This window comes from Balaenoptera borealis (genome assembly GCF_965194805.1).
Source record: "Balaenoptera borealis genome assembly, chromosome: 20".
Classification (NCBI taxonomy): domain Eukaryota; kingdom Metazoa; phylum Chordata; class Mammalia; order Artiodactyla; family Balaenopteridae; genus Balaenoptera; species Balaenoptera borealis.
This window is the reverse complement of record NC_138879.1, coordinates 26,128,660-26,152,625: the sequence shown is the minus strand read 5'-3', so window position 1 is coordinate 26,152,625 and position 23,966 is coordinate 26,128,660. Positions and strand designations below refer to the sequence as shown.

Genomic DNA, 23,966 nt, shown 5'->3' with positions numbered 1-23,966 from the left:
GCGTCTGCGCGGCGCGCGTGCTCACCCCGTCTCCGCAGGCGCGCCTCGCACCGCGTCTGCGCACGCGCGCCTCCGCAGACCCGCGTGCGCAGCCGCAGTCCGCTTGCGCACCGAGCCGCGCACGAGCGGTAACGGTTGGATGGTGGCGTTGGTACCTTTTGTGGTTCCCATCGTGGGTGACAAAACCTTGCTGGTGTGGGAGCTGAGCTCTGGACCCACGGCCGAGGCCTTGCAAGTGAGCCGAGCCGGGGTGGAGGGAGGGCTGGAGGAAGCCACCTCGCGCTTCAGTAACTGGGCGCCCCGGGGTACTGCTTCAGCACCTCATCTGCCTGTGGTCTGCGCTGAGAGGAATCTTAGTTCTAGAGCCGACCTGAGCAGTCAGCTCGCCCCCACAGATTTTTGAGAGATAGTTCCCAGCAGATGGCATTGCCTCCTCATGCTTCTCGAAGCTTAGGATTTCAGAGGGAAACCTGTTCCTGAAATGAGAAGTGTTTGGAGTTGCAGGATCACCACAGTTGCCTGTGGCGAAGGGCTGGGGGAATAGAAGGGAACGGGCGGTTTGGCTTCCTGGGCATGAAATTGCCTGCACTTACTTAGCATGGGACCACCCTACAGCATTCTCTGTTCACAGTCTTCTCCCAGTTTGGCCTTCAGTATTCAGTCCGAGTCTTCCCAAATGCAGCAGTGGCCGGTCCTGTGTTCTATGCCATCATCACGGTTTATTCAGCAAGGGATGCCCACAGAGCCCAAAAGGCATGCGACCAGAAGCAGCTTTTTCAGACATCTCCAGTGAAGGTGGGTCCAAATGTGGAATTCCTCGCTCTACTGGGATGAAGTGCTGAATTTAAAACTAATAGGCCGTCGGGAATTCCCTGGCGGTCCAGTGGTTAGGACTCTGCACTTTCACTGCTGAGGGCCCGGGTTCAATCCCTGGTCCGGGAACTAAGATCCCGGGGGGGGGGGGGGGGGAAGGCCAGCGTTTGTACAGCACTGTGGTGTACAGAATGCTGTCAGATGCACTGCCCCACTGATCCCCCAGTTCCCCAGTTCTTTGTTTCTTTTTTTTAGATGAAGAAACTCGAACTCAGGATGGTTAAGTGACTGACTTAAGGTTCATGACAGTAAATGTGGAAACTAGAGGCCAAACCCAAACTTCACTGATGTTAAACACCATGTCAGTTTATGCTGCCCCTTAACTTAAGAAATCTTCACAAGAGTCTTCTTTATATTTACTCTTATGTGAATTTCAAATCTGTGAGGTTGACAAATTGCTTTTTAAATTAATTAATTTATTTATTTATTTATTTTTGGCTGCGTTGGGTCTCGTTGCTGCGCGCCGGCTTTGTCTAGTGGCGGCGAGCGGGGGTTGCTCTTCGTTGCGGTGCGTGGGCTTCTCATCGCGATGGCTTCTCTTGCTGCAGAGCACGGGTTCTAGGCACGCGGGCTTCAGTAGTTGTGGCTCACGGGCTCTAGAGCACAGGCTCAGTAGTTGTGGCACACGGGCTTAGTTGCTCTGCGGCATGTGGGATCTTCCCGTACCAGGAATCGAACCCGTGTCCCCTGCATTGGCAGGCGGACTCTTAACCACTGTGCCACCCGAGAAGTCCCGAGCTTGACAAACTTTTGTCAGATGTAACATAAAGGAGGCTTCGTCATCATCATCACCCTGAAACTGCCTATTCAGAACTCCCTTCAGATTCCAGAAAATGGTTAAAATATTCTTTAATGCATTGTAGAAACTTTACTCCATACTAACATGCCATCCAATTTTACTTCCCCAGAATTAACATTTCATTATGTGCCTCCATTCAGCCACCATTCCTTTTTCAAGGACCTTTTCAATTCCTCTGAATAAGTGAGTGAGGCTTCGATTTCCCAGACCTTTCACTTTAGAATTGTGTGTCTTCTCTGATTGGCTTCTTGCTCTGGCTACTTCCCACTGACCTTGCTGCCTGTTCTCACCCATATTTCTTTACTCACTGATTTCACCTTTATTGAATCTGAGAACTCTCCTCCGATGTGACTCCAGGTACACTACCTCCCACTTCTGTACCCTGTTTAACACCCTCTTCAATCCTGGCTGTACTCCCTGGGATTGAAATGATTTCATGTCAGACATTCTTTAATTTGCAGACCCTGCGACCATTTCACATAACCACTCAGATATTACGGATGGTCCTGGAAAGATTATGAGACAGTTACTTGGTATCATTTGTGAGTAATGAGTTCTTTTCTTACATTGGACATTAAGACCATTCCATAAGCTTAGGTTCTGAGATTTTCACAGCATAAAGCCCGTCACTGATAGAGTAATGACGAAAATGTTCTACAAGTCACTATAGAGTTGAGAGGAAAGGGCATTCGTATTAGATTTCTTTAATGCAGAGCCTTAGTTTACTACCCACACCCCCGAAATTGTTACCTACTTTAATTATGCGTTCTCTTTAAATTTTATTTATTTATTTATTTGGTTGCACCGGGTCTTAGTTGCAGCAGGCGGGCTCCTTAGTTGCGGCTCAAGGGCTCCCCAGTGGCGGCACGTGGGCTCCCCAGTTGCAGCAGGCAGGCTCCTTTAGTTGTGGCTCGCAGGCTCCTTAACTGTGGCGTGCGAACTCTTAGTTGCAGCATGCACGTGACACCTAGTTCCCTGACCAGGGATCGAACCCGGGCCCCCTGCATTGGGAGCACGGAGTCTTAACCACTGCACCAGCAGGGAAGTTCCAATTATGTCTTCTTTTATTCATTAGCAGGTATACATACTTCTTATCTTTTTTCCCGTGTGTTTTTTATAAATACAGACAAGAGAATAACATCTTCAAATAAAATGAAGGAAAGGCCTAATGTATCTGAGTTTTTCTCAGTAGCACGAAGGGAAATGTTTGCCAGCAAGAACTGTGGCAAGGTTATCCCAGATGTCAACTGTCTCTACTACCCAGGGGCTCAGAGCCCTTCTGAAGCTTCCTAATTGTCCAGGACAGCTCCATTATGACTCACCGTACAGGGCCTAGCCTCCCTGTTTTAAATGTTGCAACACTCAACATTTAAAAATTAGTCTTCATTTCTCCTTCCCAGCAGGCAGCTTCAGTTGGAGAAAGTAATTTCGTTTTCTTATGTACTCATTCATTCACTCAGTCAACAGACCATCACTCCTCTATTATATGCCAAGATCTATGCTTGTTTCTGGTAACAAGGAAAGAATAATATATCGTTCCTTCAAGCACTTAAGGAGCTCATAAACTAGTGATGGAGGAAGATGCACAAACAAATCAATAAAGAATTAACAATGCTTTGACTTTATTTGTATTATTTGAATTTTTATGGCTATATTTCTATACTACACCCTATACTACACCCCGTTCAAAATGGAAATAGACATTTAAGAAAGAACTAGTGATGTAAAAAGATCCACAGTAATATGTAAGTTATTTAGAGAGTTAAGACTGGAAATATTTGCACTCTCAAAGAAGCTTGTTAATGCAGATGAACCTCTAATTCTTTTGGTTGCTTTATTTACATTTATAGAGGTATACGTATTCCCTCTTCTAACAGGGGTTAGTAACTTGGGGAGGGGGTGCTACAGATTAAGGTCCTAATTCAGTGGCAGGTCTATCTTATCTCCTCTTCAGGTCATATTCTCAAGCAGGAGCTACAGGATGAGATGACTAAAACAGTTCACTTCCTTTGCTTACCCCCAGCCCCGTGATAGGCTTCTGCTGGGCTTCCTTGGTTGCTTTCATCATCACTTTTACCACCAGAGGTCAGGGAACCTTCCGGTTAATCAGGGGCCCTGGAAATGATGCAGAAAAGTACTGAATGAAAAATAACAAATAACATTTATTTAGGGTTCACTGTGAACTCATTGCTTAAAATGTCCTACTTAATCTTTCTTCACAACCACTCTATGAAATTGGTATTGATAAATCTCAGGTATATCCAAAATAAGTCTCTATGTAGCGTTGTGATATTTTTAGGTCTTTTATGTCTTTAGGGTCGTCTCGGCACCAGACGTAAGACGGTTCGACATAATACGCTAGCCCTAAACAGCTCCAGGTGCCAAGAATTGGCAAATTACTACTTTGGTTTCAATGGGTGGTCAAAAAGGATCATCAGGGTAAACTCTGTAGATTTTCTGTGACTAACCAGACTCCTTTCAACATTGAACTCCTAGACTTTAGAGAGAAGAATAGAACAGGGCTATGGGGAGGAGATGTGAGAGGCTTCCACATGGAAGTATCTGAGCATTGGCCTGCCACCTAGAATTAGTGATAATCTCAATGACTTGGATGGTGGTGTCCATAATTTCCTCCAGTATTTGTATGGTATATAATAAAAAATAGTTGTCCATATCTAGTCATTCATTTGCAAGTCTCACTTGATTCTGAAGCTATAGCATACCTAAACTATTACCTGGGATTGCTGGAGTTTAGTTTTTATCTCTGACACCAGAATATTTTGAAGTCTAGCCTTTAATTCAAAATCCTAACAGCTTCAGGATCTTTCTAACCTTGAAGAAAGGGAAAATGAAGATATTGTGACACCACTTCAGAAGCAAAGCCTGAAGCTCTTCTGTGCTTTAGAGGTGGCGTTGCCCTCCCACGAGTGCAGGATTCCTGGAGCTGGCATGGCTGAGGAACCTTTGGATAAGTTGGAGGAAGGTCTGTTTTCCAGTATGTGTGTGTGTGTGTGGGGAGGTGAGGGAGTGGGATTTCTCTTTTTTCCTTTCTTTCTGAAACTCAACTTTTCAGATACATCATCACCTGGGCTAAGCAACTAAAGCCCTGGGCAGAATTTTTCTGCCGGACAATATAGGTTTTTATCTTAGGCAATACCTGACAGCACCTTAAACTTTAGATTTTAGAACTGACTGCCTGCCAAGAAGCTTAGGAGGAGGGAAAATTAGTTATTTTTATTTTTTGGTTAATAATTTGTTTTGTGCTAAAATAGTCCTTCAAATACACATGTCTTCTGGCCTTCAGTTATCCCAACAATATCATTGTCTAAAGAGTGAAATAAACTCTTGTGTAAATGTTCAGTCCTTTGCCTCCTATAGAGGGGCCTGAGCGGAAAAAGTAAATGTAGGTCCCTAGAAAGGGGATTCCGATTGGTACTGAGTTTTTTCCTAGAATCCATGGCACTTGGGCTTAGGGTTTTACGTCAGAGGCAGGGCTGTTCGCGAATGGAGTGGAGGAGGCTCCACCATCCACCTGAGTGGGTGATGGTTGAGGAGAGGCCAGATCATCTGCACTACCACCAAGTCTATCTCACTGTATGAACCCAGCCCTTTACGCACAGGAGAGCAGGGTCTGTAGCAGTGTAGCCTCAGCTTGTCCATTTGAAATCTGTGAGTAACATGAGATTTGTGCCGCGTTCTTGGTTTGCATTGCCCATCGAGTATTTTAGGAACTTCCAGAATAGATCTGAGCAGTAAAAGTGTGCCATGCCAGGGTATACCTACAACAGAGACATTCAACCATAGCCCAGTGTTGTGCCTGCCCTTAATCACAAAGATAATGATCTAAGAATGACAGATGCATGTTTAGTTTTAAACACATAACCTAGAAATCAGTTATTCAGATAGGCATTTTAAATTCATCTGTTTTGGTTGGATTTAGGGTCATTATCATTCCTTATGAAAAGGAAGGTAACCCAGAAGCTTGCTATTCAGAAGGCTATGACAGAAGCATTCCGGAAACTGCTGATTGTGGTTTTAGGTAGGACCTTTTTGATTGTCCTTGAAGTGCTTCGGTTTCAGTGAGCAAATCAACTTATTTGAAAAGTGAATTGGATGAAAATAATGGTTATCTAAAACATTACATATTCTTTCATTCACCAGATGCTTTCACAGCAGCAGTCTTAACTTTGTTCTTTGTGGCATTTATGAGAAAAACGACAGCAACTATGATCGTCCCCAGTGTTTAGATGTAGAATGACTTGCCTCAGTTCATACAGAAAGTGTTTGATCCAGTTCTTCCTCAATTGCTTGCTTATCATACAGAATAGTATAGTGATGATAAGCCTTGGACACCTGTGTTTGAGTCCTAACTTTGTCTCTTAGGTTTTGTTGTTGTTGTTGTTGCAATTTTAGGTTTTCCTAGCCAGAGACATTTGAAGGTATTTAATATCTCTAAGCTGCAATTTCTTTATCTGCAAATAGGGTTAGTAATTCAGCTTATCACCTAATGGGGGATATTGTAAGAGGAAATGAGATGATGAATGTCAAAAGCTTAGAACTATGCCTGAAACATAGTAAGCAGACAAAATGTATTGACTGTTATTATTATCATTGTTTTCTTGTTGAAGAGTTTATTAGATTATGTTTTTGGAATCAGCTTAATTTCAGTTTTCATTTCTGATATATTGGGTGAATATGATTCTTATATAATAATCGGCTACGTTTTTGTGAGCCTTGAAAGGGGTCATGCTATTGAACAGCGTTGATTGTGTTCCCTATCGAGTTATACAGCGGTGAGAATGTCACAGGCTGTGCCCAAAGGAGACTTTATGATTAGTAGATTCCCGGAACAGAATTGCTCCTCTGCTTCACAGCCCTGCAGGCTTAGAGACTGAGGAATCCTAGCTAAGTTGTCAGAGACCTTATTTGCTTGTAAGAGTTGACCGTGGCTTGGTCTTGGCCTTCCAGCCTGGGCAGTCCTTCCAGTGAAGTGTGACTTCCCTGGTCATCAGGCAGAATCTCCATCAGCTGTCAACTCTGGGTAACAACCTTTAAGAACCAAACTAAATGTCTGGGTTGTTTGTCCCTAATATGCAAAGGTATTGCGTATATGTACTCAAAACTCCTTAGACCGAAAAGCCTGGTGGCTCTAGCTTGCCTTGAGGAAAGCTGTATTGTCCAAAAGGTACATGGGCCAGTTTCTGCCAGTAGAGTGTTCAAGTGCTCTCTCTCTCTCTCTCTGTCTCTGTCTCCAAAGCTTTGTTCATTGTATCTGGTAGAATTTTGGTCCCAAGGAGTAGGCACTTGCCTTGCTTCTGATATGAAGTATCTATTATAGTCCAGTGTTATCTATCCCAGGTTTGAACTCACTTTGACCCCCACCTAATGCCTTGTGTTTATTGATTTGAGTCCTCTCCCTCTTTTTCTTGATGAGTCTGGCTAATGTCTTGTCAATTTTGTTTATATTCTCAAAAAAACAGCTTTTTTTTTCAGTACCCAAAGTTCATTAAAATAAATGTCCTATGATATGTCCTTTAGTTGTAGTAAAATTAGCTCTTATATACTGTATTTTTAACTTTTCTCTCTTTGAATATCATTCACAGGCACAGACCTGAACTTCTTATATAATGATAATAACTTTTTCTTACTGATGTTCAAGTATTCACAACTTAGCTACTAGTAGCAGCTTTAAGATGACTCTTTGTCCTTTCACCATTATCCTAGACAATTTCTTTTTTTTTTTCACACACACACACACACAGTATTCTATTTTTACAAGAGATATATAGACTGACAACAAGCATTGTAAATGGATGACCACAACAAAAGCAACAATGATTGCAATTACCAAACAGGAAACACACTCATACTATGTCATAATATTGACATTCAGTCCAGTAATCCTCCACTGTAACAGCTCCTTTACTTTGCAGTGAAAATTGATTTCTATATTCTTTGCCTCTGAGTCCTTATGGAATTTTTTCTTTTTAATTCAAAGAGAAAGTCACAAAAATTATAATCATCCTCATCAGTTCACTCAGTCCCTTGTAATTAATTTTTTTTTATCTTGTTCTTTTGTTAGCACTTTTATGAGTCCATCAGTTTTCCATTAGAGTTCTGAAAATGCTTATTCATTCAGTTCAGCAGTACAGTTCCCAGAAACCTGTACTTGTCAGAGTCTTTTCTATGAATTCCTTGAAGATGAAACCCTTTTATAGGAACATATTTGCAAAAGCATCAGAGTACACCCAGAACTGTCTGTAACTGACAAAAGACTTAAAAATGACCACGGTTAAAGATTTGATGAAAGTTCATAATAGTGCAATTGACAATGAAATTTAGTTTTTTCTGAGATATACATTTTAAAGTAATAACTAGAATTATGACTTATAACATGATACCAGAACATATAAGATTTTTAGAAATTTCACGTAATGTCTGAAACATTTATATTAACATATTTCCATACATATAAGCCAATGAAAGTTTAGTATTAGTTGTTTTGTTTGTTTGTTTGTTTATACTGCAGGTTCTTATCAGTCATCAGTTTTATACAAATCAGTGTATACATGTCAATCCCAATCGTCCAATTCAGCACACCACCATCCCCACCCCACCGCAGTTTTCCCCCCTTGGTGTCCATATGTCTGTTCTCTACATCTGTGTCTCAACTTCTGCCCTGCAAACCGGCTCATCTGTACCATTTTTCTAGGTTCCACATACATGCCTTAATATAGGATATTTGTTTTTCTCTTTCAGACTTACTTCACTCTGTATGACAGTCTCTAGATCCATCCATGTCTCAACAAATGACTCAATTTCGTTCCTTTTTATGGCTGAGTAATATTCCATTGTATATATGTACCACATCTTCTTTAACCATTTGTCTGTCGATGGGCATTTAGGTTGCTTCCATGTCCTGGCTATTGTAAATAGTGCTGCAGTGCACATTGGGGTGCATGTGTCATTTTGAATTATGGTTTTCTCTGGGTATACGCCCAGTAGTGGGATTGCTGGATCATATGGTAATTCTATTTTTAGTTTTTTAAGGAACCTCCATAATGTTTTCCATAGTGGCTGTATCAATTTACATTCCCACCAACAGTGCAAGAGGGTTCCCCTTTCTCCACACCCTCTCCAGCATTTGCTGTTTGTAGATTTTCTGATGATGCCCATTCTAACTGGTGTGAGGTGATACCTCATTGTAGTTTTGATTTGCATTTCTCTAATAATTAGTGATGTTGAGCAGCTTTTCATGTGCTTCTTGGCCATCTGTATGTCTTCTTTGGAGAAATGTCTATTTAGGTCTTCTGCCCATTTTTGGATTGGGTTGTTTGTTTCTTTAATATTGAGCTGAATGAGCTGTTTATATATTTTGGAGATTAATCCTTTGTCCATTGATTCGTTTGCAAATATCTTCTCCCATTCTGAGGGTTGTCTTTTCGTCTTGTTTATGGTTTCCTTTGCTGTGCAAAAGCTTTGAAGTTTCATTAGGTCCCATTTGTTTATTTTTGTTTTTATTTCCATTACTCTAGGAGGTGGATCAAAAAAGATCTTGCTGTGATTTATGTCAAAGAGTGTTCTTCCTATGTTTTCCTCTAAGAGTTTTATAGTGTCCGGTCTTACATTTAGGTCTCGAATCCATTTTGAGTTCATTTTTGTATATGGTGTTAGGGAGTGTTCTAATTTCATTCTTTTACATGTAACTGTCCAGCTTTCCCAGCACTACTTATTGAAGAGACTGTCTTTTCTCCATTGTATATCTTTGCCTCCTTTGTCATAGATTAGTTGACCATAGGTGCGTGGGTTAATCTCTGGGCTTTCTATCTTGTTCCATTGATCTATGTTTCTGTTTTTGTGCCAGTACCATATTGTCTTGATTACTGTAGCTTTGTAGTATACTCTGAAGTCAGGGAGTCTGATTCCTCCAGCTCTGTTTTTTTCCCTCAAGACTGCTTTTGCTATTCGGGGTCTTTTTTGTCTCCATACAAATTTTAAGATGATTTGTTCTAGTTCCATAAAAAATGCCAGTGGTCGTTTGATAGGGATTGCATTGAATCTGTAGATTGCTTTGGGTAGTATAGTCATTTTCACAATGTTGATTCTTCCAATCCAAGAACATGGTATGTCTCTCCATCTGTTGGTATCATCTTTAATTTCTTTCATCAGTGTCTTACAGTTTTCTGCATACAGGTCTTTTGTCTCCCTAGGTAGGTTTATTCCTAGGTATTTTATTCTTTTTGTTGCAATGGTAAATGGGAGTGTTTCCATAATTTCTCTTTAAGATTGTTCATCATTAGTGTATAGGAATGCAAGAGATTTCTGTGCATTAATTTTGTACCCTGCAACTTTACCAAATTCATTGATTAGCTCTAGTAGTTTTCTGGTGGCATCTTTAGGATTCCCTATGTATAATATCATGTCATCTGCAAACAGTGACAGTTTTACTTCTTCTTTTCCAATTTGGATTCCTTTTATTTCTTTTTCTTCTCTGATTGCCGTGGCTAGGACTTCCAAAACTATGTTGAATAATAGTGGTGAGAGTGGACATCCTTGTCCCGTTCCTGATCTTAGAGGAAATGCTTCCAGTTTTTCACCATTGAGAATGATGTTTGCCATGGGTTTGTCGTATATGGCCTTTATTATGTTGAGGTAGGTTCCCTCTATGCCCACTTCCTGGAGAGTTTTTATCATAAATGGGTGTTGAATTTTGTCAAAAGCTTTTTCTGCATCTATTGAGATGATCATATGGTTTTTATTCTTCAATTTGTTAATATGGTGTATCACATTGATTGATTTGCATATATTGAAGAATCCTTGCATCCCTGGGATAAATCCCACTTGATCGTGGTGTATGATCCTTTTAATGTGTTGTTGGATTCTGTTTGCTAGTATTTTGTTGAGGAGTTTTGCATCTATATTCATCAGTGATATTGGTCTGTAATTTTCTTTTTTTGTAGTATCTTTGTCTGGTTTTCGTTATCAGGGTGATGGTGGCCTCATAGAATGAGTTTGGGAGTGTTCCTTCCTCTGCAATTTTTTGGAAGAGTTTGAGAAGGATGGGTGTTAGCTCTTCTCTAAATGTTTGATAGAATTCACCTGTGAAGCCATCTGGTCCTGGACTTTTGTTTTTTGGAAGATTTTTAATCACAGTTTCAATTTCATTACTTGTGATTGGTCTGTTCATATTTTCTGTTTCTTCCTGGTTCAGTCTTGGAAGGTTTTACCTTTCTAAGAATTTGTCCATTTCTTCCAGGTTGTCCATTTTATTGGCATAGAGTTGCTTGTAGTAGTCTCTTAGGATGCTTTGTATTTCTGCGGTGTCTGTTGTAACTTCTCCATTTTCATTTCTACTTTTATTGATTTAAGTCCTCTCCCTCTTTTTCTTGATGAGTCTGGCTAATGGCTTGTCAATTTTGTTTATCTTCTGAGAAAACCAGCTTTTAGTTTTATTGATCTTTGCTATTGTTTTCTTTGTTTCTATTTCATTTATTTCTGCTCTGATCTTTATAATTTCTTTCCTTCTGCTAACTTTGGGTTTTGTTTGTTCTTCTTTCTCTAGTTCCTTTAGGTGTAAGGTTAGATTGTTTACTTGAGATTTTTCTTGTTTCTTTAGGAAGGCTTGTATAGCTATAAACTTCCATCTTAAAACTGATTTTGCTGCATCCCGTAGGTTTTAGATCGTCGTGTTTTCATTGTGATTTGTCTCTAGGTATTTTATGATTTCCTCCTTGATTTCATCAGTGATCTCTTAGTTATTTAGTAACCTCCGCGAGAGGCTGTTTCATCTTCAGGAGAAGTGACTTCTCAGGAAAATCCTTTTCCAGAATTATTTTCTCTTTCAGACCCTTCTATAGAAAACACTACTTCAGAAAACAATACTGCACAAAATGTTTCTGAAGAAATTATTTCTACAGGAAACTCTAGTCTGCCAGGAGGAACCAGCCCTGGAAACACTACCCATAGGAACGTCTCCACTGCACATTCTACTGTTGCTGCAGACAACAGTATGCCAACTGTTCAACACACCAACGAAACACAATGGGAGTACCACAACACGGGCACTGAATTATCCTCTAAGCCCACAGGCTTCACTTTCCTAGGGTTCACATCCCCGGGTGATCAAGTTGAAACTCAGCTAAAGCAGCAGCTACGGTCCCTCATCCCCAACAGTGACATGCGAAGGCTCATTTCTCATGTTATCCAGACTCTGAAAATAGACTGCTCGGAGACCCACGTGCAGCTGGCCTGTGCCAACCTCATCTCTAGAACAGGCCTCCTGATGAAGCTTCTCAGCAAGCAGCAGGAAGTAAAGGTGTCCAACGCGGAATGGGATACGGACCAGTGGAAAAGTGACAACTCTGTCAGTGAGAGCACAGAAGCCCAGAGTGAGCAGAAAGAGCAGGAGTCAAGTGAGGTGAGGAGAACCCCTGAAACATGGGACCTGGACTTTTACTCAGTTTAGGACATGCCATGAACGTGCCCAAGCAGGAATACCACGGGCCCCTAGTCTGTATCTTATCTTCAGACATGACACTGGCTAAGACAGTGATCTCCCACTTGGCTCATTTAGAGAGTGTGCCACTATTCCTAGGGTAGACGAGAAAAGGACATAACACAAGACAAATAAATTGTAGATAAATAAGTTGTAGAAGAAAATGCTAATGATAAGATTAATAACATTAAATTTGGCTTGTTCTTATAGAAGCTACTCGCCTGAAAGGATTGGGTTTTATAGTAGTTTAAGAATAGTTAGCTATTGTTTACAATAGGTTTAAGAAGAGTTACCTTTCATCCCTTCTATCTCCTTGTTTTTAAAAAACTGTTATTTATTTTTTTAGCTCACAAAAGAAGTTCCAGGATATGGCTGTAACAACAAACTCATCTTGGCAATATCTGTAACTGTAGTAGTGACGATTTTGGTTACAATTCTCTGTCTCATTGAGGTAAGGACAATAATTCATTCAGATCCAGAACCCACAAACTGAGAATCAAAGGCACCTTTCCACCTACTACTACTTGATTCTTCCCTTTAGTCATGAGGACTGAGATACACTTTGTTCTTTTACTGAAAATTATATCCCCAGGATTTTTTTTTTTCTTTTTTTCGGTGCGTAGGGTCTTCATTGCGGTGCATGTGCTTCTCATTGCAGTGGCTTCTCTTGTTGTGGAGGACGGGCTCTAGGCACGTGGGCTCAGGAGCTGTGGCGCACAGACTTAGTTGCTCCGCAGCATGTGGGACCTTCCCAGACCAAGGATCGAACCCGTGTCCCCTGCACTGGCAGGCGGATTCTCAACCATTGTGCCACCAGGGAAGTCCCCACAGGATTTTTAAGGGAACTTCACTGCCAGGAGATCTCTATGGAATTGGATCCATGATAACAAGCCATTGGACTATTTTGACAAGTTAAGTTTATAAGAAGGCCAGAGTTGACATGATAGTAAAATTTCCTCAACTCAAAAAACTATGCTGATTTGATGTACTCACCTGTCACTCTCAGTCTACTGTTGATTTCTTTCCTTGTTGGCTGAAGTGATGAGAGGTATACGATCTCCATACTCATGGAGCTATCAGTCACCCTGGGAGGGCTAAAAGGACATGCCTAAAAGATAAAAGTATGATCTCGTCAATTCCTTAGGTTTACTTAGCAGCTTTCTTCTCCGGTGTATTAGGAATTGTGTAGATAGGTTCCATTAAAACACTGCAAGTAATATCCTGCCGCAGGCTACCCTAAAGTATGTCATATTTATAGTAGCCTATTCCTGGAGCTAGCCTGTTTACCTTTTGGTCAGTTACATAATAGTTTGTTACTTTTCCCAACAGGCAGTTGCTAACATTAAAAGAGTGATTTTAATGAGCTAGCGATCTTGATTCTACCCTACCAGTCCAACCTGCTTTATTTACCTTTTCTCTTGTAATGGCAGCCCTCCTTTCCAGCCAGAGCAGCTCCTCACTATACACTAGTTACACCACACCCATTCCTACTTTTGTCTGTGCCTTTGCCCATCTAAAGTTCCTTGATTTTGCTTTGCCTGTGGAAGTCCTATGAATCCCGCAAAAGCCAACTCAAGTTCAGATATCTTTCTTCATAAAGCCTTCCCTGAATACTCCAGCTCTCCTGATCCTAGTCCTGTGAGGTTTGTCACCATTTCTTAGGGGCCATAGCAAAGCAGTCCCCTCCCCTCAAGCTCACAAAAGTGATAAGCAGTTTTTTAAAAGGCAGCCCCCCAAGAGAGAAACACCAAGGTTAGCACATCATGGAGCTGAGCAGAGACGTGTAAGGACCAATGGCTTCCTGGCCTATCAGACTTGAATAAAACCTGACATGATGTACTAACTTCTAAAGAGAAATGTGTCTATCTGCAGGAGGGTTGGTCAGTAGTGAAAGCATAGAAAAGGTGAGGAGAGACCAACATGGGCAGTGCCCATCCTCACATTGCCCGAGAGTAGAGATGGCACCTTAGGCCTCAGAACTGAAGAGTCAGGCCCACTAGCCAGGCTGTGCCTGTTGAGGAGCTGGATGGATCCAGCTGCCTCAGGCCTTCCCATTAAATTCTGGATTCAGCTGATTCCTTTTCTAATTCTGTTCTCACCAAGTAGCCTTCGATTGTGTGATTGTGCTTTAGTGTGCCACGGAGGCCTGTCTCCACAGAAGGTAATTCTCTGATTGTGTAGACACGGATGCCCTGTGTGTAGAACAGATGTATTTCTCATTGTCAAGTAACAATTTGGCATTCTGATTTTTGATCAATCCTGTGCTATTGATAAAGTGAGACTGCCACAACAGGAAGACGTGAGTTCTCTGTTGGTGAGGAAGCGTATGATTTCTGAGCCTAGGAGGCTGGGGACTAGCATGGGGTCAGCTTGCTAGTCATTGGCCATTGCCCAGACTGTCCCCTCTACATCTCCAGGTGGCATGTGGCCTTTTGCTTTTTTAGAATTTCTGTAAAGTCCCCTTTTTATTGTTTCTGACTTCTATGTAGTTTAACCTTGAATTTGTTTTGTTTTGTTTTGGCCTGTGGGATCTTAGTTCCCCAAGTAGGGATTGAACCTGTACCCTTGGCAGTGAAAGCGAGGAGTCCTAACCGTTATTTCCTCTCCCCACTTATATGATAAGCTCTTTGAGGACAGGGGCCATGCAGTGTTATTCCTATGGTAGACACTACTGGTGTTCAACAGAAGGGAGATGAGGCGTTATGTCCATTCCACAGTGAGGAATCATACAACCGAATATTTATTTGAAGTAGCATCTAATCCAGCAATAGACCATGTGTTTTTAAGACTTTTGAAATGTCATGTTTTAATATTCCAATCAGTGGGAGAAAATGAATAAATGGTGATAGAATAGCTGCCTAACTATTTGGGGGGTAAAGAATAGCAGATCCCCATTTTTCATCTTAAATAAACAGATTTCCATAAATGTGAAAAAAGACCACATAAAGGTATTAGAAGAAAATAAAAGCAATATTTTTATAATCTTATGGTGGGAAAGAGCCTTCAGAGCCTGATGCCACAAGCAGAGCCTTTGATATATTCCACCATCTTGTCTGTGACACCAGCTTAGCACTGATTCATGCCAAGCATAAGATGAAGAGTTATCCATATATTGTCTGATTTAATGCCCACAGTTCTGTGAGGATGGTATTACTATCCCTCCTTCATAGATGAAGGAGATCAATGTAAGGCCAGGGTGGCCAAACCAAAAGCAGAAGCCAGTTTCACCCGACTGCAAAGCTTGTGCTCCCTACTCCACTCTTTTGTCTTGTCTCCTTAGATAAAAAACACTGGAAAGATTTGAAACACTGGAATTCAATGAAAGCCAGTATTTCTTTACTATAAAGAGTTTTTTGTTTCTTTGTTTGTTTGGGGGTGGCGGGGTTTGGCCATGCTGTGCAGCTTGCGGGATCTTAGTTCCCTGACCAGGGATTGAAACTCGGGCCACAGCAGTGAAAGCGCAAGCCCTAACCACTGGACCACCAGGGAACTCCCAAGAGTTTTATAAGTCAACAAGAAGAAGACAAACAGTCCAGGGAAACAGGGGACAGGGGCTGTTCAGAGTAGCAGGTGTGTTGACAGTCTGCCACCATATCTGCCCGTCCTCTCCTCATGGCTCATGTGGGGTGGATTTTGTTAGCCAGGCCTTTGTCACCTCATGACGTACAAATAATCGCTAATATTTTCTTCAAGTACTTTTATAATCTGTCTAGAATTTGTTGTATTTGTTTTTTAGTGTGGTTGGGGTAGGGGATCTAACTTTTCCCCTCTACATGAAGATCTAATTGTTTTCAAATCTTTCACTGAATGGTTTATTCTTTCTTCCCTGGTCTAATATACTATCTTCATCTGGACTCTATTCTGTGATCCAGTTATCTTGTCCTGTACCAGTACCAATATCACACTGCTTAATTCCAGTTGCTCTATAACATATTTTATATCTGGTAGGTCAAGTTCCTACTCTTTGACCTTCTTTTTCATACATTTCATAACTATTCTTACATATATTCTCACCAAATGTCAGCTGGCAAGGTTTTATTTAAAAATTATTTTGGATATAAATGGATTGCATTGAATTTGTAGGTTAATTTGAGGAGAATTGACCTCTTTACAACATTCTAGGAGGATGGTATCTCATGCCATGTAAGTACTTCTTAATGTCCTTCAGAAAAGTTTTAATATTTTCATCACAGAGGTCTTACAAATTTTTGGTTAAGTTTATTGCTAGGTACTTTATGCATTTTTATTGATATAGTAAATGGGATGTTTCTTCTGTTTTTTAGTGAGTTATTTGTGTTATATGGGAAAGCTATTGAGGCTTCTATGTTGATCTCTTGATTTTGTATGTAGCCATCTTACTCATGTTACTTCCAATAAAATTTCGGTTGATTCTTTTGGTCTTTTTAGGTCCCTCATTTCATATGCAAATATGTTTGTCTCTTCCTTTCCAATACTTCGTTTTTCTTATCGTACTGATTAATACCTCCTCCACAATGATCGATAGTAGCAGTAATGATGGACATCCTACTCTTGTTCTTGACTTTAAAGTAATGCTTAGGTTTCTGCTAGATACTTTTATTTTCTTTTCCTACTTCTAAGAATTTTTATTAGGAATTATCTGTTGAACGTTATCTAAAACAGTCAATAAAATATATCGCCAGCTGCATGCAAGACCCTACGTTAGGTACTGTGGAAGAGTCAAAGGATTATTAAACAGGGTAGAATTCCTTTCCTTAAAAAAGTTGTCGTCTCACTGAGTAGATAAGATTTAAAGTAAAAAGGAATGAATAAAGATTTGGAAATAATTGTAATGGATAATCATGATCATGTTTTCTTTCAAAACAGATTATTCTCATAGAATTGCAAAAGGGGAAGATAAAAAAAGAAGCAGAAGGTAAATATTGGTCTTTTAAAGCAGAATTTTACAACTACAGGAGAACTATATCTATTTCAATTTCCTCACCAAAGGCAGGAAGAATGTTTAATTACCCTAATGGTTTACCCTAATTTATTTATCAGCAGAATTAGCTCCCCAGCCCAAGCTGAGTTAGAACAGGACTGGCACAGATTCATCTGCTTTCACTAGTCCTTTAAGGAAAGAGGGTGGACAGGGAGAGGTTTTGGTTATACCAGTTCCTGCTGGCCTAGTGCCTGGTTCCTAGGCATCAGGCCAGGCCAGAGGCCTTCTAGGTGGCTCTGCGGTAGGGAGGGCCACATGGTTGGGGATTTAGAGGCTGGCCTCACTCAAAGCTGACGAAAGGTAGAACATATGAGTCCCTTCTGTAAAGTGGCAAGAAAACTTCTCTTTTCACCCTACTGTTTTTCAGGCCCCTACTCTCTATTCCCTTTATCCAAACCTCATAGAATTTTAACCGGGAGAAACTTTAGACAGTAGTTTGTCTCTTCCTTTTATAATAAGGAAATGGAGAAAGAGAAAGGGAAAATATCTTGCCCCATGGTCATACTGCTAGTGATTATCAAAAAGAAGATGGTCCCTTTCCACTGAGGACTTCTCTACTGATCACACTGTGCTTGGGCTGTGAGCTCCGTTTTATGTCACAATTCAGTATACACATACTATATGGGCATAAGTAGTTTCGGAAACAAACTTATTGTGAACTCTGATTTTTTTCTATTCTATTTGTATTCAAAAAGAGTATTTTGTGTTTCCCTGCTGGTCATGGCCTTTAAACTATTTCACAATTCACGACACCTCAGTGACAGCCTGCAATATGAAAGTCAGAGAGCTATAGATAACTTTGCTAGTTGGATTCAGGTGTTTACTTGGTGTGATTCAACTTATAGGATAGGATAGAGCAGCCAGGAAAATAAAAGCACCTTCTCCCCACAGCCACACCCCCAGCAAATGCTGCATGTGCGACTAAGTCCAAAGCGGACTGGTGTGAAGCGCATCTAGAGAGTAACGTGTTTCTGCCCAGCGCCATAGTGCAGTGTTTTCTCTGCACGAGGGCTCTTGGCCAAGGGCCAAGAAAGGTGAACGGGGCTGAAAATCCTGCCTATACTCCATGCTAAGCCACATGCAAAGGTCTCCCCAGAGACACGGTGGGGGGGCCATTTTGGACAGACACAGAGAACTTCTGGAAGGCCAGCATGCATGGGATGATTTTCAAGATCCCGGGTCTGTGGTGATTTTGCTCATTGTGCTTATGGACTGAGGTACCCATTTAGTCCTAATAAGACCAGAGATAACACATTGTGAGAGAGATGAAAAATGACATGTAACACTAACTGTGTGTGTTTTCCTCTAAGGGGCTTTTTTCGATTTCTGCGTAAGAGAAGCTCAGGGGAAAGTGAGAGTCAGCTAAATTTGAGGAGGATAAAGTACTGTGGCCAGAGAAAGCAGGGGAGATGCTGAATTAATATTTCCCTTTCTGAGTTCCAGGAGGGCTTTTTCGGGAGAAGGCGGCCACTTTGGCTTAGGGATATGTATAGGCCTCTCAACGCCACATGCAAGGAAAACATGGCACAGAAGCTACACGACAGGGAGTCTTCTGATGAGGATGAGATATTCTATAAGGATGCAGGGTAAATGATAGGGGACAGTTTAAAATTCTCATCTAAAATGAGGAAATAATGAAAACTATAATTGTTCCTTTCAAAAGTAAAAGCCTTGGCATTATTCTTCTTACCCCAGGGAAGTCATCAAAGCCCCAGCAGAGAAGCTTCTGGCTGCATATTGGGTTGATGAAGGGGCGGGTGAGGAAAGTGAGACAGCACACGAGACTGCCACAGAGTGAGCCCTGTTCTGCCTCAAGCCACCTGCAAATTTTATTTTCTAATATTGGCTTCTCAGCATTGCTTGCAAAATACTTATTTTTCTCATACTAAAATGTATAAATTCATAGCCAAGTCTAACCATGTGGTAAGGAATTAAAATGTAAATAGTTGAATATTTATACACCACTAACAAGGGCCTGCAAGAAGAAGCAGAGCTGAAACTAGAATCCCTCATGGTAGCCAGTACTTCCACAAGAGGAAATGTGGGCAAAGGAGGATGAGTAGAAGGATGAAGAGGGGCTTCCCTCCCTTGTTTCCCCAGTATCATCAGTCCCTGGGAACTGGAAAACATACCATCCTCAAGGGGCATAGATCATTAAATCAAATAGCAATTTATTCTGGTGCTCTCTCTCCTGGTTCTTCAAGTACCAGTTATTTACAACATGCTCGACCTCCTGCCCATAGAGGATCATCTACTTCTGGCCCCTCTCGTACGGTCATTGGGGTTGCCAGAATATTTGGATCACTGGGTCTCCCTCCACTGTGAAGCCAAGGCCCGACTTTTCTCCCAAGTTCTCAAACTCATGTACAAATGTGTACCCTGTCTTGGTAGGGGGTTCTCCACCATTTCAAGCTGGCGGAAAATTCCCATTGGGTTGTTTTTTTTCTTTAAAAAGAAATCCCAACCCTTGGATAACTAGCAGGGAGGTGCCAGAAAGACAGGGTAAAGAAGAATGTGTGAAAGCAGCCATTGCCCAAGACGGCCCTCCTCAGGCCCTGGCCTCTCCTGACCCCCCTGAGGGTCAGCTGTGTGCTGCTCGGCTCCCTCCAGCTCAGCCCAGCCCCAAACCTACCCACCTCTTGCCTCACCCAGCACAGACCTAGGGCTGCATGATTCCAAGTGCTTATATAGTGACAGTGCCACCTGCGGAAGGTGCAAAGGCTCTTCCACTCCTGCCAAGAAAGTCATTAATCACATTTCTTAAGTCAGTGAGAGTTAAATACATTAATGAGTAAAAGAAATTCTGAATGAACAAGATTTGATAATCTACCAAAATGACCACAGATATTGCTGGTGGTTTAGTAATATGAGGTGAAGGACTGTGCAAGCCATGGGGTGATAACAAACGGTCCCCCAGAGTATCAGTGGGCCTGGGGAGATAGCCCAGCAGGTTCTGCCGGTTGGGTGGGGTTCCAAGCAAAGTGAACGGCCCATCAGTTCTTCTGCGTTATGAGTTTGCTGATGCTGCATGAGAGACATCTGTTCTCTCAGTGCCTGCCCAAGTCACCTCCCAAAGGTTCTTACTGAGAATGAAAAACAAGTGTTTTTCTCTGGGCGGTGACTTCAGTGAGCCAACAAGTATTTACTGTGTTTAAGGCACATGACTAATACTACTAACAATAGGAAGCAGCAGCAGCTAACATTTACCACTTGCTTGCTTGGTGACCAGCCCTGGATTAGGCATCTTATGGTCTTATTTAGCCCAACAGTCCGTGGAAGCATATCTTGTTAGCCTCGTTTGACAAATAGGAAACAGGGTTTAAAGAATGTAGGTAACCTGCTCAAGGACCCAAGGCCCCACGTCCAAAAGTGTGAGTTAAAGTTGGAGCCCAGAACCGTTAGACTCCAACAGGGATGCAAAGACGTATAAGCTGTGTTTGCCACCAAAGAGTTGATAATAATGAGGAGAATGAGGCAGCTGCTGTTTATTGAGCACCTGCTATGGACCAGGTACAGTACTAGGCACTTTGGTTACTATTAGGTCACAAAAGCGGAAAGTCCCCATGCCCGCTCAAACACTGTAATGAGTGGGGGTCTGATTTCAGTAAGAGAGGTGGTCACAAAGACAGGGAGCTGACGAGAAACCAGGGGTAGAGGTCCTTGTACTGCTGGGCTTCCCAAAGTGTGGACCAGGATTCCAGGTAGCTCCAGGTTCCTAGTTTGGGATATTTCCATTATTTCAAAGTTGGTACATAAATGAGGCTTAGATAATATTTTTTGTATCATACTACCTCAGATTTGCACAAGTTTTTACTAGTCTCAAATGCTACCCTACCATATTTCTAAATTAAAATTCCCAAGAGTAAGATTCTGCTTGGCCCAGCTTGACCGAGATTGGGCAGTGTTTTTGCCAGAGCCAGAGACTTCACCTGGCCAGCCTGTGAGTGAGCTGTCTCTCCTTGGATCAGGGACTCATCCCTGGCTGTGGCCCAGAAGCAGGAGGGGTGCCCAGGGTCAGGTGGTACAAAACATGGCCGCCTGGTGCTGCCTCTGTCACCATCTTATGATGGACAAACTAGCTCAGAGCCCAACTCCTTACTGAGACCTGAGAGATAGAAGGGGAGAGGGAGAGACAAGGCCAACAGCTACTAGATGAATGCAAATTCTGATTCCGATGAAATCTGTCAGAGAATTAAGCCACTTTTTAAAAGATAATGAAATGAGACAATATATGATTAGGGCAAAACTGATACAGGGAAGAAAATTGTAGGATTCAGAGGAGGGAAGTTTAGGAAACTAGGGAGGGTCCATGAAAAAGGTAGAACTTGATCTGAGCCTGGATTATATGCCAGACACTGTGCCTGGTGCTGGGGAAAGAGTTGATTAGGACAAAGTCCCTGCTCTTGTGGGACCCTAAGACTGAGAGGAGGCACAGACACCTGAAGACATATTATACAGAGAAGACAGTGTGTTGACATGACAATGGCAGTGTACCAAGAAGTGGTTCAGCTTTGGTTGACTGGAAAGGAGTAAATGTGAGGGATGGCTTAGAGGAGGGGAAGAAGAAGAAAGCCAAACAGAAGTTTCTTGGGAGGACGAGATGAAGGAAAGGCATTCTAGACGGAGGACAGTACAGAAGCAAGAAGCATGAAACCTTGGGTGGGCTTGAAGCGTGTGCAGTCTGGTGTTACGAAGCATGAAGCACAAGGAGGAAAGGGCAGTAGGTGAGGCTGTGCGGGAGAGCAGAGACCCAATCCCAAAGGGCCTGGTCAAGGCACATGGCCTTGACCAAACAGAGCACAAACTACAATGTTTTAAATAGAGAAGAGACATGACCAAGCTTGAGTTTTATAAAGAGTACTTTGATGGTGGCCTAAAAGTAGAGAGGCCGAGAGGTCAACTTGGGTGTTTAGACCAAGTAGGACCTGGGAGAAAATGGGGCACCAGACCAGACGTTTTGATGCAACTGAAGAGCATGTACGCTGGATACACATGAGTGAGAACTGAAAGGACAAGAGCTTATGTTCAGAGAATGAAGGATTATACATTTAAGATTTTTTATGACAAATTCCAGATGATGATAAGGTCCAAATGTAACCTGGGAATGGAGATCAGTGAGGTGTTGGGAATCCAGAAGGTGATGAGAAATAATTCGGATAGTCCTGGACACTCATTCCTTTCCCCTTTCAGTAGCTCAGTAAAAAGCTAGCTCAGCAGGTACCACAGAGCTCAATGGAAAAAATAGGCTCTCCCTCCTACTGCAACCATTTCTGTCACCAAGCAGTTGCCACTGTTAGTAGTATACACGTTCCCTGCCTCACCATCCCTGTAACTGTGACGCACTCCAGGCTGGCTCCTTCTCTACGGGAACTCTGGTCATGGGACACACAATCCAGCTAAGTCTGGTCTAATCCCCTTCTCTGAAAGCTTGAGGGATTGAATGCACCCTGTTATTGTTCTGCTTATAAGTTCCCCCCACCCCGAACAATAAAACCCTACTGTATATTTGCACAGTAGGGGGTTGAGGAATTTCGTGCCCAGGAAAATCTGTGGGTTGTTGGCATGGTAAGTATTGTGGTAGATGTGGAACCTAGAAAAATGGTACAGATGAGCCAGTTTGCAAGGCAGAAGTTGAGACACAGATGTAGAGAACAGACATATGGACACCAAGGGGGGAAAACTGCGGTGGGGTGGGGATGGTGGTGTGCTGAATTGGGCGATTGGGATTGACATGTATACACTGATGTGTATAAAATTGATGACTGATAAGAACCTGCAGTATAAAAAAACAAACAAAACAACTAATACTAAACTTTCATTGGGTTATTTGTATGGAAATATGTTAATATAAATGTTTCAGACATTACATGAAATTTCTAAAAATCTTATATGTTCTGGTATAATGTTATAAGTCATAATCCTAGTTATTATTTTAAAATGTATATCTCAGAAATAACTAATTTTCTTGTCAACTGCATTATTATGAACTTTCATCAAATCTTTAACCGTGGTCATTTTTAAGTCTTTTGTCATTTACAGACAGTTCTGGGTGTACTCTGATGCTTTTGCAAATATGTTCCCATAAAAGGGTTTCATCTTCAAGAAATTCATGGAAAAGACTCTGACAAGTACAGGTTTCCGGTAACTGACTGTACTGCTGAACTGAATGAATAAGCATTTTCAGAACTCTAATGAAAAACTGATGAACTCATAAAAGTGCTAACAAAAGATCAAGATGGAAAAAAAATTAATTACATGGCACTGAGTGAACTGATGAGGATGAGTATAATTTTTGTGACTTTCTGTTTGAATTTAAAAAAAATAAAAATAAAAAATAAACAAAAAAAATCCCACAAGGACTCAGAGGCAAAGAATATACAAATCAATTTTCACTGCAAAGTAAAGGAACTGTTACAGTGGAGGATTACTGGACTGAATGTCAATATTATGACATAGTATGAGTGTGTTTCATGTTTGGTAATTGCAATCATTGTTGCTTTTGTTGTGGTCATCCATGTACAATGCTTGGTGTCAGTCTATTTATCTCTTGTAAAAATAAAATACAGTGTGTGTGTGTGTGAAAAAAAAAAGGAAAAAAGAAAAAAGAAACTGTGTTCCCAAATGAAACCCTGGGATAGGATTAGTCATTTACATCTTTTAAAAATAAAGTTCAACAGTATTAGAGCTGTGGTATACTTATTGGAAAAAAAAAAGGATTGTGGTAGAGGAAACGACTTGGAGCCCAGGACCGAAGTCCCCAACCGTTACAAGGGCATCATTCACTAATATGCCAGTTCAAAATACTGAGAGTCTCAAGTCTGTCTGGTTCAACCCCTGAA

The 23,966-nt window shown here is 41.6% G+C and overlaps 1 protein-coding gene across 9 annotated transcripts; it reads left to right on the top strand.

Annotated features, from left to right (window-relative positions):
• Nucleotides 1–39: 39 nt before the first annotated feature.
• On the top strand, nucleotides 40–23,809 carry LOC309619326 (RAD52 motif-containing protein 1-like). Of its 9 annotated transcripts, none has more exons than XM_082374432.1 (8): nucleotides 64–235; nucleotides 616–795; nucleotides 4,487–4,655; nucleotides 5,613–5,711; nucleotides 11,518–12,089; nucleotides 12,514–12,618; nucleotides 17,013–17,061; nucleotides 18,019–18,451. In XM_082374432.1, exons 1-8 carry the CDS (start codon nucleotides 140–142, stop codon nucleotides 18,198–18,200), a joined length of 1,452 nt encoding a protein of 483 aa, XP_082230558.1. In that variant the 5' UTR covers nucleotides 64–139; the 3' UTR covers nucleotides 18,201–18,451. The 9 variants fall into 9 exon arrangements, with proteins under 9 accessions (XP_082230563.1, XP_082230564.1, XP_082230558.1 ...); XM_082374434.1 differs by lacking the exon at nucleotides 18,019–18,451 and adding an exon at nucleotides 23,216–23,809 and having other exon boundaries at nucleotides 65–235; XM_082374433.1 differs by lacking the exon at nucleotides 18,019–18,451 and adding an exon at nucleotides 23,167–23,809 and having other exon boundaries at nucleotides 65–235.
• Nucleotides 23,810–23,966: the final 157 nt, after the last annotated feature.